The 15,928-nt window shown below is 39.7% G+C and overlaps 2 protein-coding genes across 2 annotated transcripts; both read right to left on the reverse strand.

Annotated features, from left to right (window-relative positions):
* Window positions 1-1,666: 1,666 nt before the first annotated feature.
* LOC106745441 lies at window positions 1,667-5,727 on the reverse strand. Its single transcript, XM_014621047.1, has 4 exons — window positions 5,458-5,727; window positions 5,160-5,363; window positions 4,785-5,060; window positions 1,667-2,837 (listed from the first exon to the last, which is right to left on the reverse strand). The coding sequence occupies exons 2-4, from the start codon at window positions 5,193-5,195 to the stop codon at window positions 2,823-2,825; spliced, it is 327 nt and encodes a 108-aa protein (XP_014476533.1). The 5' UTR covers window positions 5,196-5,363; window positions 5,458-5,727; the 3' UTR covers window positions 1,667-2,822.
* A 9,070-nt stretch (window positions 5,728-14,797) lies between these two features.
* Window positions 14,798-15,562, reverse strand: LOC106745440. Its single transcript, XM_014621046.1, has one exon. The coding sequence runs from the start codon at window positions 15,560-15,562 to the stop codon at window positions 14,798-14,800; it is 765 nt and encodes a 254-aa protein (XP_014476532.1).
* Between the last annotated feature and the right edge of the window lie 366 nt (window positions 15,563-15,928).

A 15,928-nucleotide genomic window follows, 5' to 3' on the forward strand; every position in this document is an offset into this window, starting at 1 on the left:
ATGTCACCTTTCCAACGAGCATAAATCTGAAATTGTTTGATCGATACTTGACGAGATATCGATCACTACAGCCATTTACCGAAAAAATAATAGATTTCTTTCTCCCCAACCTAATATATAGAGTTTGGTTTGAACGCTTTCGAAACGGTGATTTTAATGTGAGAGACAAAGAACGTTCCAGACAGCTGAAAAAATTTGAAGATGTCGACCTGCAAGAATTGCTCATTGAGGATCCAGCTCAAACGTTTTTAGAGTTGTCGGAAGCGTTAAATGTTACTCCAATGGCCGTCTCAAAACGTTTGCATGTCATAGAAAAAATTCATAGGAAGGGATATAACTATCACATGAGTTGTCAGAAAATGCTATTTTGAATTGTTTTTGTATCGCGACTTCTTTGATTGCCAGGCAAAGAAAAAAAGTTTTTTGTGAGTAGCGATGAAAAATGGATTTATTTTGATAATCCCAAGCGGAGGAAATCATGGGTGGACTCCGGCCACTCATTCACTTCAATGCGGAAGAGAATATTCATGGGTATAAGACCTTGTTCTGGTTTTGGTGGGATCAGGACGGTGTGCTATATTACGAGCTCTTGCATCTAAATGAAACCGTTACAGCTAATCGCTACCAACAACAATTATGCCGATTGAATGACGAATTGATGCAAAAAAGACCATCTGTAACCAACAATATCATTCTTTTGCATGATAAAGCTCGACCATGTTGCGGAAAGCTGTAGAAGTAGACACTTCTACAGCTTGAATGAGAAGTCCTCCAGCATCCAGTGTACTCTCCAGATATGGCACCGTCAGATTACCATCTTTTCCAGTCGATGCAACGCGCACTTACGGACACATACTTCTCCAGTTATGAAGAAGTTCAAAAATAGATGGGTGAATGGGTCGCCTCGAAGTACATCGTGTTCTACCGTGGGATTGCTCTGTTGCCGGAGAGATGGGAAAAAATAGTCGAATTTGGAGGAAATTACTTTGATTAAGATATTCATTTATCTTCCTTTCGTAACAAATCAAGTTTGGAGATGAAAAACGGTGGGAATTAAGTTTATACCTAATACGTATGTTCTTCCATGTTATATAATATATTGAACTATCTAATCCAATTAATAAATTACGATTCGATATCTATATAAATCTATTTTAATTTTATGGAAAATTTTAATATTTTACTATATTTTCTATAAATAATATGTTATAGAAATTCAATCGTATCTTATTATTTAAATTTAAAATATGAAATTTAAACTAAAACATATGTTTTTTATTAATAAACAAATTACTTGAACGGTAGATTATATGTTAAATAATATAAAAAGAGAAAAAGAATTTTTCAAATATATCAGATAAGTCTGAAATTTAAGAACTAAAGACACAATTCGAATATACATTTTACTTATATAATTTCTAGATAACTAAATAATGTCGGAGTACAATATATTAACGTTATTATGATGCCTACGCTGTCAATATGCTGCTTTTCAACGTCAGTAAGCTATTTATATTCTTTTGGACGTTTTAAGTAGGATTAAGGCTTAGGTTTTTCAGGTAAATATTAGGTGCTTGAATTAATTCTCGCTGTTTTTTGTTACAAAAACTCATGTTTATTTCAAAAGAACAGTATATTATATTTTGTTCAAAGTATTGTTCTTCGGAAACTAGAAACTTTTTCACTTTTCGGGTAACACATGGATTCTGCAGTAAAAAAATTCAGGTTCTTTCGAAGCGATCCAGTCATCGAGCCACTTTTTGATACCTTCGAAAGAACTGAGTGCTCAGATAAATCATGCTGCATCGACCGAAACAAGTGGTAATCTGAAGGAACAACGTTTGGTGAATAGGGCGGATGGGATAAGACATTCAAGTGCCTCCAAGATTTCCTTTACTGATGTTGCAACATGTTTAGCATTGTCATGGAGAAGAATAATTTTGTTATGTCTTTTGGCATATTGCGGGCATTTTTCTTTGAGTGCTCGATTCAAATTTAGTAATTGTCGTCGGTAGCGTTCAGCATTGATGGTTTGTCTTGGTTGCAACGGCTCATAATACTACCCCAACTAGATCCCACTAAATGTACAGCATGATTTTCTTTCCATGAATATCCCGTTTTCCATGAATATTCTGTTTCCATGAATATCCTGTTTTAACGTTGATGTTGATTATTCGCCGGGACACATCCATAATTACTTGCGTTTAGGATTGTTGTAACGAATCCATTTTCATTCCATTTCATCACCAGTCACAATTCAATGCAAAAACGACTTCCGTTTTTGCTTTTGAAGCAGCAATTCACAAATGGTTAAACGTTTCGCAATGTCTCTTTCTCTCAATTCATATGGGACCTAGTTTCCTAGCTTCTGGGTCATTCTCATTGCTTTTAAACGTTTGCTAATGGTTGATTCATCGATATTTAGTGTTTCCGACAACTCTTTGAGCGTCTGACATGATCTCCTTCCAGTAATACCTCCAATTCTCCATCTTCAAACTTTTTCGGTTGACCAAGGCGCTCTTGGTCATTCACGTCAAAATCGTTGTCTTTTAATCGTCTAAACCAATCTCTGCAAGTTGTTTCAGATAGAGCATGCTCCCTATAAGCCTCCACTAGCAAACGATGACTTTCAGCAGCAGATTTCTTGAGATGAAAGTAGAAAAGTAATGCTTCCCGCAAATGCTCTTTTTTTGGTACGAAACCTGATATCTTCAATGCAATAAAAAATTATGTTCTTCGCATTACTAATCTTTGCACTACTGATCTCATGTCACACACTGATTATTAAAGCCTATTGACAGTACTTTCATATACATCAACAGTCACTTTCGGCCATGCTGAAATAACACAAGTACTGATCTCTATTAGTCAACAGCGAGAATTCATTCAAACACCTAATATATATATTTATATTTACTTATTTATTTATTTATTTATTTCTCGGCACAGCAAAACTATTAGCTGTGATATCTAAATTTATATAATATGACTAAAATTTAGTTATCAGATTTAATTTTTAGCTGTAGGAGTTAATTCTTTTTTCTGTGCAAATACAGTCAGGAACAATTCATACGAACAGATAAGGTAAGTAAAATCCAATTTTTTATATCAAAATATTACTAAATATACTTAATGCACTTACATAATAATATATTAATACTCTTATTAATTCATAATTTTACAATTTCCCAAATTTTACCTAATTTTTATTCCTGCCAAGGTCTTATGACTTCTTAAGATGAAAATATAATTTTTAAACTTACAAATAAAAATTCAAATTTAAATTAAGTTTTGGTATATAAGGTATATGATATATATGTCGTCATATAGTATATGTATAGCAAAACTGCTAGTTATAGTATCTAAATCTGTATTTACCTGGGAAAAAAGATCATATATGAAATTTGCCCATATATGATCCAGACAATCATGCATAGGACCTGCCAAAAGTTCCGAAACGTCTAATTATTAAAAAAAAAAAAAATGATTTAAAGAAAAATGTTTGGAACAAAAGTTGTAGGGTTTAAAAAAAACTATCAGACATTGATAGTTGTTTGGCTTTAGAATGACCTTGAAGAACGTTATTAAGATCAACATAAAAATCTTAAATGGAACCCCTTATTTTTCGTTACATATTTTTATACCTTTATTCTTATACCTGACGTTGAGACGTTTCCGAAACATTAGTCACACATCTTTTTCCCATAAGAACTTCTCGAATTATAAGGTTTGAAAGTGGCAATACAGCCGGCATTAGCATTACCCAATGTGTACCGCATGGAGGTGTACGGTTGGATTTACACCTCTTGTGTATGTGTGTGTGTGTGTGTGTGTGTGTGTGTGTGTGTGTGTGTGTGTGTTAGCAGAGATTAGGATCTTATGGTGCGTCACTCTCATAGTATTTAACGACTCCAAACCATCTCTGCTGTGTGTCATGCACCATGGGATCCTAATGCCGGCGGTATTGAAACTTTCAAGCCCCATAATTCGGAAAGTTCTTATTGGAAAAATGTATGTGACCAGTACTACGGAAATGTCTCAACGTCAGGTATAAGAATATGTAACGAAAAATAGAGGGTTACATAAAAATGTTTATATTGACCTTAATAACGCTTTTCAAGGTCATTCTAAGGCCAAACAATTATCAATGTTTGATAGCTTTTTTAAATCCCACAAATATTGTTCGAAACATTTTTTTAAATCATTATTTTTTTCAATAATTAGTCGTTCACGAACTTTTGGCAGACCCTGTATGTCCACAACGAAAAAGTACTATTGTATACAAATTATATATAAATACAGACAAAGTGCTTCTGACTATTTATGCTTCTGACAGCACATGATATCCACATTTTATTAAATGACCTAACATCATTTTTTTATAGACATATATGATTATATATGTGACCACATGTATGGGCAAAATTCACACCTAATTTTATACAATTATATGTAATCATTTTTTCCTGGATACATAATATAGTTAAAATTTAGTTACAGATGTAGTTTTTAACTGTAGGAGCTAATTCTTTTATAAATAGAACTAAAGATAATTTATGCGAACAGATATAATGATTTCAAGATATATCCACTTATATCTGTTTATATGATTAGATAGAGATAAAATTAATTTGATTATGTATGAACCATTGGATATACTCAGATATAATTAAATATATATGTTTTTTCTTAGGTCCTAGGGTAATTTTTTGCTCATTGATTATGATCCATTATAATTTTACTGCTATATTGTATTATATATTATGACAGTATTTTGACAGTACCTTATTTCTCACGACGAATTTATCGAGAATGTAAAGACTATTCTTAGATGATCTCATCAAAAAGGATGAAGGAAGGCCTATCAGCCTGTTTGATAGAATGCCACAATATTCTCTGTTATCAATTTCATTCCATCTCACTTGTGTTACAGGCGATTTGCTATCTTTCCATAAATTCCAGTCTAAAGCATATTTTTCCCATTTGCTATCAATTATCTCTTGCCTCAATTCATGATTGACAGAGATAGATTTTGGTCCGTACAGCTTGGAAGAATGGGTCTTTGTAGGTAGACAAAGTAATCATTTCAAATAAATGAATTAAATTAAGACTTTAGTTAAAAAGAAAGAGAAATACATTTTTAGTTGAAGTAGTCTTACAGAAGAAGTAGTAGATGACGGTAGAAAATTATCCATGGAGGTATCACTATAATTTTTCACACATGACGCACATTTATCTTCTGAAATATATTTTTGTATTATGCTTATTCTTATTTTCACTTATTTCTTACTTTCTGTGTTTTTTTATGAATTATTGTTTCCAGTAGATTATTGAAAGAATTTTTATGTGCATCTGTCAATAATCTATAAAAAAATGAAGTTGATATAGGAATTTTCAATTAAATAACTGAAACTTAAATAACTGAACAACGATCTTGATAATTTAGAATTAATATACATTAGTTGTGTTCAGTAGAAAAATCAGCTGGTAAATGCTTTCCGCTGTACTGCTAACAGCTTTGCAATTGTTATAAGATTTTCTGCTGAATGACACTTAAGCCTGATCTACAATGTGCTCTTTGTTTCTTATTTCTTGCTCTCTATATTTTTTCATAAGTAGAAGTTCTTACGGAAGAAAGACAGAGATCAAGAAACAAGACGCAAGGAACACATTGCAGATCAAGCTTTAGAAATAATTCACATCCGGACAGAAAAGCGAAGAGCAGAAAAGAGCAGCCAGACAGAACTCGTGTTAGTAGTAAACTAAATAAAGTTGCATTCGGGGAGATACTACTAGCATTATGAATGTAAACACTATTAATGCTGTTCGTGGGGCCAATAGCACAAAAGCAATAGTAAGTTCTATAAATGGTATTAGCGTAGCATTAGCATTTGACCTGTTCTTTTTAACTGCATTGCTGAACTGGTGCAATAAGTTAAAATGAGACAAGCATATTTTGCCTCACTCTAACTTATTACATCAGTTCAGCAGTGCCGCTAAAAAGAACAAACCAATTACTGCGTTGTATTACATCTTTTTCTGTCGTTTTACATCTTTTTCTATTTTTCTTCGGGTTAAATTTTGTTTTCAGATTAGATCAAATATCGCAGTTCAAACTCATCTTCAGTTTCAACATACCGAACCTTTATTTCCACGTAACTGTCCATTACGTACAGGAATAATAGTAAAATAATGAATATGATGTACTCGTATTGTATTCATGTGCAGGAGCTATGACATACACGTTGTGCAGTTCTAGATGTTCACGAAGTTTGCAAACGCTAACGCTACTATTACCATAGGTCAAAAGAGAGATGGATGCCGAGTGTCCTATCTGTCTCTTTCTAGTCGAGCGCTGTGATTGGTTGTTACAATGAGCCGCCAAGACGACCACGCGACGTCAGGAGGGGAGAAAGCAGACTAAACTTTCGTTTTGTAAATTTGCGTGCACATGTGTGTAGAATTAAAATTCGTTAAATATTCGAACGTTAACAAAATAATAATTGGACGCGATTTGTTTAAAAATGAGGCATTGTTTGAAATGCAAGGCGGAGTTTTATCCTGGATGTAACTGCAGTTTTCACTCGTAAGAAAGTACAAATACGTAACCTCAAATAATTATATGTTATTTTTTCCTACATTTAAAAAAATATGTAAATGTTGTAGGCTACCGAAGGATGTAGATATAAGGCGTAAATGGTTGAATATACTTCAACTACCTTTGTATTTTGAAGTGAAAACAGCATATATTTGTAGTGATCATTTTAGCAATGACAGTTTTTTTTAATTGGATGGAGAAAAATGTATAGCTATATCTTCGTTAGCGCGGCAGCCAATCCCAGCGCGTGACTAGAAAGAGACAGATAGGACACTCGGCATCCATCTCTCTCTTTGCCTCTATGACTTCCACTTACAGGCTTGTTCCCTCTATTCTTATATCTCTATGACTATTACACTACCTCGGAAGGAATAACGTTTATAGTGCGCAGTTATGACGTGCACACTACCACTAGTGACGTCATGATTACGTTTGTTATCACTATCCTTTAGCTCTGCGAACAACTTTTAGTGTTAAATAGCACTAATAGCGTTTCCCCGACATACAAAAAAATAGTAAATTAAAGCCAGCTGCACACGATGCTTGTTTTCGTGCTGAATTGCTTACTGGATGGAAATATTACGTTTCGATTGGTGTCATCCATTTTTAGAAATACACCAATCAGAACGCAGTATTTCTATCTAGTAAGCAATCCAGCACGAAAACAAACATCGTGTGCCGCTGTCTTAAACAGAAACTGTTGACTATCAGTTTAAGTTCTGATTGGATATCGCTATTCTGCTTTCTACTTTCCTGTCAAAGTATAAATTCTTCCTTAAGTCTAATTTACAATGTGCTCTTTGCATCTTGTTCTTGCTTTTTACTTCTTGTTTCTTTGCTTCTTGACGTGCTGTTTTATTGACAGTTGTGTATTTTGTGGCTTGTCGCTTACCTTTATTGTTTTATATGAGTGCGTTAACTTTTATCTCGGGCAAGAAACACAAGAGGCACAAGAGTTTATATTGGGCGCGTTCGAAGAGACACTATTTAGCGTTTCCATGTCATTCTACCTTTATTACTCTTTACATATACAATAAGGATAGAATGACGCGGTAGCGCTAAATAGCGTCTCCTTGAACGCACCCTTTGTGACAGCAATAAGGGTAGGATTACAGCTTTTATAAACATATCAGACGAGGATTTTTTGGACGAGCAGATCACTTTGAGATAATGAACATATTACCTTAAAAAATGTCATGATTTAGTCATTTTGTAAAAACAGAACTGTCTTATTCTGTGATTGGTCTATGCAAAGTAATAGAAGAAACAAATTGTACACGACGACGTTTCTTGACAAGAAGACAAGAAACGAGAAACAAAAGACAGAAGTAAGGAAACAAGATGCAAAGCGCACCTTGTAGATCAAGCTTGAGGGAAAATTTATACTTTAATAGAAAAACAGGAAGCAGAAAAGTAGCAACCAATCAGAACTTACTCTGGTAGTCGACTGTTTCTGCTTTATCTATTGTTTACTACCAGCATGAGTTTTGATTAGCTTTTGCTTTACTGCTTTCTACTTTTCTATTAAAGTATGAATTCGCCCTAAGGATGGGCAATATTATTGATGTTTGAAAAAAACATCGATGTTTGTTCATTGAGGATGATATTACTTGTAGAGAAAATGTTAGGGACTCTGGAAATTCTCTATCTAATAGCTAATCGGCACATCCGACAAACTCGTATGACATATTTTCAATAAGCGAACATAGACGTTTTTTAAACATCGATAATTTTGTCCATGCTTAATTTTCCCTTATGGCTTTCGATTTGTTGACTTGATCCTACTCGGGCAGCATTTTGGTATTTGCTGCAATATTGCAAACTATAACATACGTAATATGAATTACTCGTATATTAGGTGAACAAAAAAAGTTCTAAACTCTTTTAGCAAAATTCAATCTTTATTCAAAAACAAACAAAAAAAAATTAGTCAGCGAAATATTTTCCTTTGTATCAATGATCTTTTGCTATCTATTGGGTAGCTTGCTTTGAAGCGATAGTCATCAATGCATTTTCGTATCTCTTCAAATCTCACGAAATATGTATTATCCAAGTGAATAGGTAATAGGTAATAATCGGAAGGCGCCATGTTTGGGTATGCCGCGTGCGGGAGAAGTTCCCAGCCTAATGCAAAGATATGGTCCTGAGTTGCTTTCGCAACATGTGGTCGGGCATTGTCATGAAACAGAATCATTTTACAATTTCTTTGACCAATAAATGGCCTCTTTTCTTCTACCGCATAGCTCAAATTGGTCAATTGTTGTTGGTAGCGGTCTACTATAATTGTTTCACCCGGTTGTAACAACTCGTAATACAACACAACTTTCCAATCCCACCGGATGCAGAGCAAAACCTTTTTGGCGTGGATATTGGGCTTTGGCATCGATGTCGAAGGTTGACCAGGGTTAACTCATGATTTTCTACGCTTAGAGTTGTCATAAAGAATCCACTTTTCATTGCCTGTAATGATTTTCTGCAGAAAATCTTTTTTTCGGAACTTTGAAAGCAAAGTGAAGGCAGTGTCACGCCGTCGATTTTTGTTGTTTTCGAATAGTTTATGCGAAACCCATCTGCCTTCCTTTGGAAACTTTCTCATTGTACGTAAACGTACGGAAATGGCTTGCCGCGTATCGCCAAGCTGTTCTGCAAGTTATTTCTCAGTTTGCGCAGAGTTTATACCCAATATAAAACATTACGTAGTAAAAAGTAACATCTTGTGTAAGATAATAACTTCTTACCAATTCATTTGTTATTTTCACGACGTTTCTCCATAAAATGTAGTCCAGCTTAATTTATAATACCACATATCACAATATTTTCATCGTTACAAATTTGTTGAACATGTCTGAAAGAAAGATTATATTTCTTCCAAGTGTGTTTCCAACTTATTTTCTTTTGGACAATTTTTTCTTTCAGGAGACAAAGTAAATTATTGAACAGTGTACAGTGTGTGCATTTTACTTGTAAGAATCATTGGAAATATGAAAAGAGTAATGTTAAATGAGAATCACCATTAGTGAGTAATGTTAAATGAGAATCGCCTTTAGTGAGATAAGGGTATGTAGTAAATATTCACCAAAAATATTCACCTCTCTTTATATGAATTATATACCATTTGTATAATTTCAGCCAAACTGCAAATGAACTGTCGTTACTTGAATATAATTAAATTAATGAATATAATTAAAGCAAACAATACATTAGGTAGTAAAAAATCACAATTAGTTTAAAGATATTAATTTCTTACCACCAAATTTTTTTATCAACGTTCCTCCATAAAATATAATTCAGCGCAATTTGTAATACCACATATCATATTATTTTCATTGCCAGTAATAAGTTGAATATGTTATAAACAAATATATTTCTTCCAAATATGCTTCCAACTTATTTATTCTCGATGTTTTCTCTTTCAAAACACATGTGTCGCACAACAGCCTTCTGAAGCACTGTCATGCAGTAGAACCTGCGATGAAAGAAAAATTATATTATTAGGACGACTGATAAATTCAAATAGATCAACATACAGTTGATAAGTTATTATCAGTATCTCAAACATTAGCACTACTGCAAGTTTTTACGATTCTCCACGATTTAAAAATAAAGTTAGAGCTTGTCCTTGTGCAATTGCAATCTGTGATCAAAGTCCTTTTATCCTAACACCTGAGGATAATTCAAAGAGAGGTGGATCACTTTCAATATCATTATCTATTGCTACCTTAATCAATCGTATCAAATCTTGATGACAATGTTATTAGTTTCAGACATTGATCAAGACACAATTCTTCTGTAGTATCTGTAGTATCTCTTATTGCACCTTTTAGTTCTAAGTTTTGCGCAATGTTCATATTATATGGTTCACGATGCTTATTTAATGACCTCTGTTTCCCAGGTAAAATATTTTAGGTATTTTAATAAAGTCGTTCACTGTCTTTTAATATGTTATCGTTTGTTAATTAACTAATGTATTACACGTGTCCTGTTTGTAGACAGTTTTATATTTTTTCACGATTTTCGCGTAGCAGTTACAATCTTAGACAGAGTGTGGAGATTGGAAGGGATAGCCCGGGAAGAATCTAGGCATGCGCCCACTGAGTACGCGGCACAAAGTATAAGAAAGACTCTTTTATTACATAGAGAGACACTAGAACGATGCAGCTCTAACGGCGGGCTAGTCTCCACTCTTTTACTGCCGTATAGCGACAAAAGACTAGCCGTGCAGTGACAAAAGACTAGCTCGCCGGCGTGTGGTGGGGGGCGAGCTCGCATGCAAGCGAGATAGAGCATAGCCGCGACATACACTCCACTACCAGTGTCAAAAAATTATCTTTTGTTAATTTTTAACACGAAAAAAAGATACGCAAAGATACAGAAGAAATTGTCTTACACTAAGAAAGGTAACTTATAGCTGATAATTCGGTACAAAGCACCTGAGATTATTCTTATTTCGACTAGAAATCATACCGGAAGTGAAGACTATCGCCGTTAAATCAACGCGAAACTTTGCGAAAGAGCCGCTTGTTTGATTAGGATTACCCCGATAAATATTTACAAAATAATGTATTAGTGACGGAGTAGAAGAAAATAAATAATTATGCTCGAGTTCGAAAAAGGAAGACGCGTCACGATCACAGAAGTCTTCTCTTAAGATTGAAGCGAACATGTTTGATCGGACCTTGCACCGCACTGACATTTGTGCTGGTTTTTTTCTTGAAAATAGACGGTACAAACTTAGTTTTTCTATCTGCCGGAGGAGCAACTGAGGTAGTGTGCTGCTGCTGCTGCTGGGTTGCCGGAGAGACCGCGTTGTGATGAGAGAGTAGGGTCTGCTGCCGTGTAGGAGAAGGCTGCGGCGCCGCAGGTGTGAGTAGGTCACTCTGCCTCAGTGGTGGAAGCAGAGCCTTGTTGCGAAGGACGCTGCGAAGGAGCTTGCAGTGTCACCGGAGAGGAAGAGCCACCGGAGTCGAGCGTAGAGGCTGGAGGCGTCGCCGAGAACTCCTCGCGAAGCAAGAAAGCTGGTTTTAGATTCTCCACGCTGACGTTGGCTGAACGACCGTTTACGTCAATTTGAAAAGCTCTGTTGTCGATCCTCTGGATAACCTTGTGAGGGCCAGAGTATGCCTGATTGAGAGTGTGCTTCTTTGCATGGTTTCTCAAATAGACATGCGACAAGGTGTAGAGGGACTTGTAGACAAAAGTGTTCTGTTTGCAATGGTGGGAAGCCGGCACAGGTCTGAGTTGCTGCATGTGAGTTTTGAATGGAGCTAAGAAGAAGGCGTGGTCCTCCGGATGCTGCTCATCGATGAAGAACTCTTCTGGTAAACGAAGAGTGGAGCCGTAGAGGTATTCCGCAGGGGAAGCTTTGAGATCTTCTTTGTAGACTGAGCGCAGACCCAAAAGTACCGTCGGAAACTTCTCAAGCCAGTCTAGAGAGTCGTGACAGCGCAGAGCTGTTTTCAGGACACGATGCCAGCGCTCAAGGATACCGTTTGGAGCAGGGTGGTAGGGCGTCGTCCTGATTCGCTTACCTCCTAGCAGTTGAGTGAGAGCGTTGAAGAGAGCAGACTCAAATTGCGAGCCTCTGTCTGTTGTGATGAACTTTGGGCAGCCAAACCGTGCGATCCAGCTGAAGTAGAAGTGCGTGGCCACGTTCGAGGCCGTGATGTTTTTGAGAGTAATGGCCTCCGGCTAGCGAGTGAAGCGATCCACCAATGTCAGTAGGTAGGTGTAGCCCTGGCAAGGTGGCAGCGGGCCCACCAAATCTATATGGACATGATCGAAGCGCTGATCCGGATTCAGAAACGACTTAGGCTGCAGATGCACGTGCCGACCAATCTTAGAGCGTTGACAATGCTCGCAGGCGCTGGCCTATCTGGTTATGTCTTTTGACATAGAAGGCCACACGTAGCGTTGCGAGATGATTTTGGTGGTGGCGCGACCTGAAGGATGAGAAAGAGAATGAGTGAGGTCGAAAATTTGCCTCCGGAATGCTTCCGGCACGAAAGGCCTGATGTCGTTTTGCGAGACATCGCAGTAGATCTCTAAGTTCTCCGGTCCCAGCGTGAGCTTGCGGAGTTTCAGAGAAGTGGTAGCGCTTGTAAGAACGTGCTGCAGCTCCTGATCTCCAGCTTGTGCTTGCGAGAGTTCAGCAAAATTGAGCATTGTAGAAAGTCGAAGGGCGTGGACTTGAGGAGGAGAGCCATTCTGTAACGAAGCAGACGCGTGTGCAGAACCGCTGGAGTTTGGATTAACAGCGTCGGAGTTCGGCGCAGGCTCGTCGATCCGTGAGAGAGAGTCCACCACGACGTTGGATGCACCGGCAATGTGCTCAATGTCTGTAGAAAATTGCGCGATGAAGTTGAGTTGGCGAAGCTGCCGTGGTGAGGCGTTGTCCATTTTCTGCTTAAAAGCAGAGAGGAGAGGTTTCTGATCGGTGCGCAGAGTGAGCGGGTAGCCCTCGATCATGCCTCTGAAATGTTTGATGGAGAGAAATAGAGCGGTCAATTCTCGATCATAGGCCGAGTAACCTTGCTGCGTGGGCGAGAAGGATTTCGAGAAGAATCCAAGAGGCTGCCACTGTTCCTGAACCAGCTGCTCGAGAACCGCTCCAGCCCTAGTGTTGGAGGCATCGGAGGAGATTCTGAGCTGTGCGCCAGAGCAAGGATAAGCCAAGAGAGCCGCATTAGCAAGAGCCTCTTTGCATTGATGAAAGGCCGACAGTGCTGCATCGCTCCAAAAAACAGGACGCATGTCTTTTTTCTTGGCGCTCAGAAGCAGATGATGCAGTGGAGCTAGAAGCATGGCGGCGTCCTTGATGCAACGACGGTAGGCACTGACCATGCCAATGAAGCGTCGCAAGCTGAAGAGAGACTGGGGCTGCTCGTAGTCGAATACAGCCTGTACTCTATCTTGAAGAGGTCGGGAGCCCTGCGCCGAGATCTCGTAGCCCAGGAAGGTTATGGAGCTGACCGCAAAGATGCACTTCTCCATGTTGATGAGGAGACCATTGTCCTTAAGACGCTGAAAAACCAGCTGCAGATCCTGGAGGTGTTGAGAAATGCTGTCCGANCAGTGCTGCATCGCTCCAAAAAACAGGACGCATGTCTTTTTTCTTGGCGCTCAGAAGCAGATGATGCAGTGGAGCTAGAAGCATGGCGGCGTCCTTGATGCAACGACGGTAGGCACTGACCATGCCAATGAAGCGTCGCAAGCTGAAGAGAGACTGGGGCTGCTCGTAGTCGAATACAGCCTGTACTCTATCTTGAAGAGGTCGGGAGCCCTGCGCCGAGATCTCGTAGCCCAGGAAGGTTATGGAGCTGACCGCAAAGATGCACTTCTCCATGTTGATGAGGAGACCATTGTCCTTAAGACGCTGAAAAACCAGCTGCAGATCCTGGAGGTGTTGAGAAATGCTGTCCGAGGCTATCAGAATGTCGTCGATGTAAGGAAAGGCGCTGAGACCTTTTAGGACATCGTTTATCTTGCGTTGGAAGTTCTGCGAAGCATTCTTAAGACCAAACATGGTTACCGTGAACTCAAACAGACCAAAAGGAGTGATGATGGCCGTTTTCGGAATGTCCTCCTCAGCNTACACGCCTTGAGCGATGAGGTCGTCGAAGAGGCGCCAAGCCTCCTTGAGACGATCCGGGGCAAGGCGTCTGGCAGGCTTCGAAACAGGATGGCCGGTAGTGATAATGCGATACACTGTCCGGTTGCCAGAGAATGGTTCCGCGGGAGCCTTTCCAGTTATTTGTGGAAACTCGTCCAGCAGCTTGGTAACATTGCTAGAAGCTGAAAGGCAGAAGACTTGAGCCAGTGAGGAATCAGCAGATATGGTCTGACCTGAAGGTTTGTGCGTGGCTGAGCAGGTCTCCGGATCAATTACGATCTTGTGGTGACCAAGGAAGTCCACTCCAAGAATACCAAATGGCACATCTGCTATGATGAGATTCCATACGAAGGACTTATCAAACCCAAAGTTCAGAGTCATTTTGCTGCTGCCATAGACCGAGATGGAAGTACCATTGACGGCAGACAGCTGAGATAGTGGTGCAGCCGACGAAGAGGTAGGAATGCAGGAGACTTCGGCGCCAGAGTCAAATAGAAACCTGATCCTGCTGTTGGCGTCAGTAAGGAAGCAGCGAGGACGGGGGGCTCTGACTAGACTGTCCCAAACCGCTGCCGTTTGGGACAGGTCTACTAGTTTTTTGCCCACTCGCAAGGGTCTTGGCACCGGCGAGCCTTGGCGCCAAACTTGCGATGGTAAAAGCAGAGCTTGTGATTTTGAGCGAGAGACGCTCCCTCTTGCTTGCTGTTGGCTGTTTCGTTATTGTTTTTGTCTGCGTTCGCATCTGGAATTATAGCGCACTTCCGTGAAGACGAACGAGACCTCTGCTGCTGGAGCTGACTGCGCAGCTGGCTTAGCTGCTGTTTTAATTGCCGCACCTCAAGCGAGAGGTCGGAGATGCAGGTCCTGAGCTCCGCTGTGTCATCGTCTGCAGGCTTGTTGCTTGCAGAAAGAGAGAGAAGCTGCGAGCTGCTGTTGTTGGACTGGAGATGCCAGATTCTGTCCGCCAGCTCAGCAAGGTTGTCAACCGGCAGGTGCTCTGAAAAAGCAAGCGCGACCCTGAGGTCGCGAGGCAGCCTGTCTAGCCATATTTGCCTGACGAAGGACGGACCGACTTCACTGTTGGCGACCCGCTGCATGCGTCGGAGGAGCTGCGAAGGAGGTTCATTATCGAGGTGCAGCTCAGAGATGAGCCTGCGCACCTTCTGTTCGGCCGACTCCGAATGGGACTTGAGGAGCGCCTCCTTGACCTCAGAGTACATGGACTCTGGGCGAGCCGAATTGATGATTTTCTCCATGTCCAAGGTGATAAGGTCCTCTGAGAGATGCATCAGCAGATGATGAAAACGCGATGGCTGATCTAGAATGCCATATCTGACGAATTGCGCCTCCAACATAGCGAGCCATAGCTCAGGTTTTGTTGTCCAGAAGGGTGGCTGTCTAATGTCCACCACGCTGGGTGAGCGCTGCTGTGCAGGTAACGGAGAAGGCGAAGGCGATGTCCGAGTCGGTAAGGAAATGCGGTTGAGCGGCGGGATACGCTTGGCTGTAGAGCTGTGGCGTCGTGTTGGTAAAGGCGAGCTGCGAACGACTAGCGTAGGTCGGTAAGGCAGAGCCCGGCGGTTTGACCGTGTGAGAAACTGTCGGTAAGGCGCACGCGGTTCCGTGACTCGGATCGCCCGGGTTATTGTGCGTGCTGCGTAGGAAAGTTGTGTGATGCTGCGAGAAGGCGGGGTAGGCGTAGCCAGCGACGTACCGTGCTG

Source organism: Dinoponera quadriceps, unplaced genomic scaffold (assembly GCF_001313825.1).
Source record: "Dinoponera quadriceps isolate SergipeBrazil2010 unplaced genomic scaffold, ASM131382v1 scaffold1621, whole genome shotgun sequence".
NCBI lineage: Eukaryota > Metazoa > Arthropoda > Insecta > Hymenoptera > Formicidae > Dinoponera > Dinoponera quadriceps.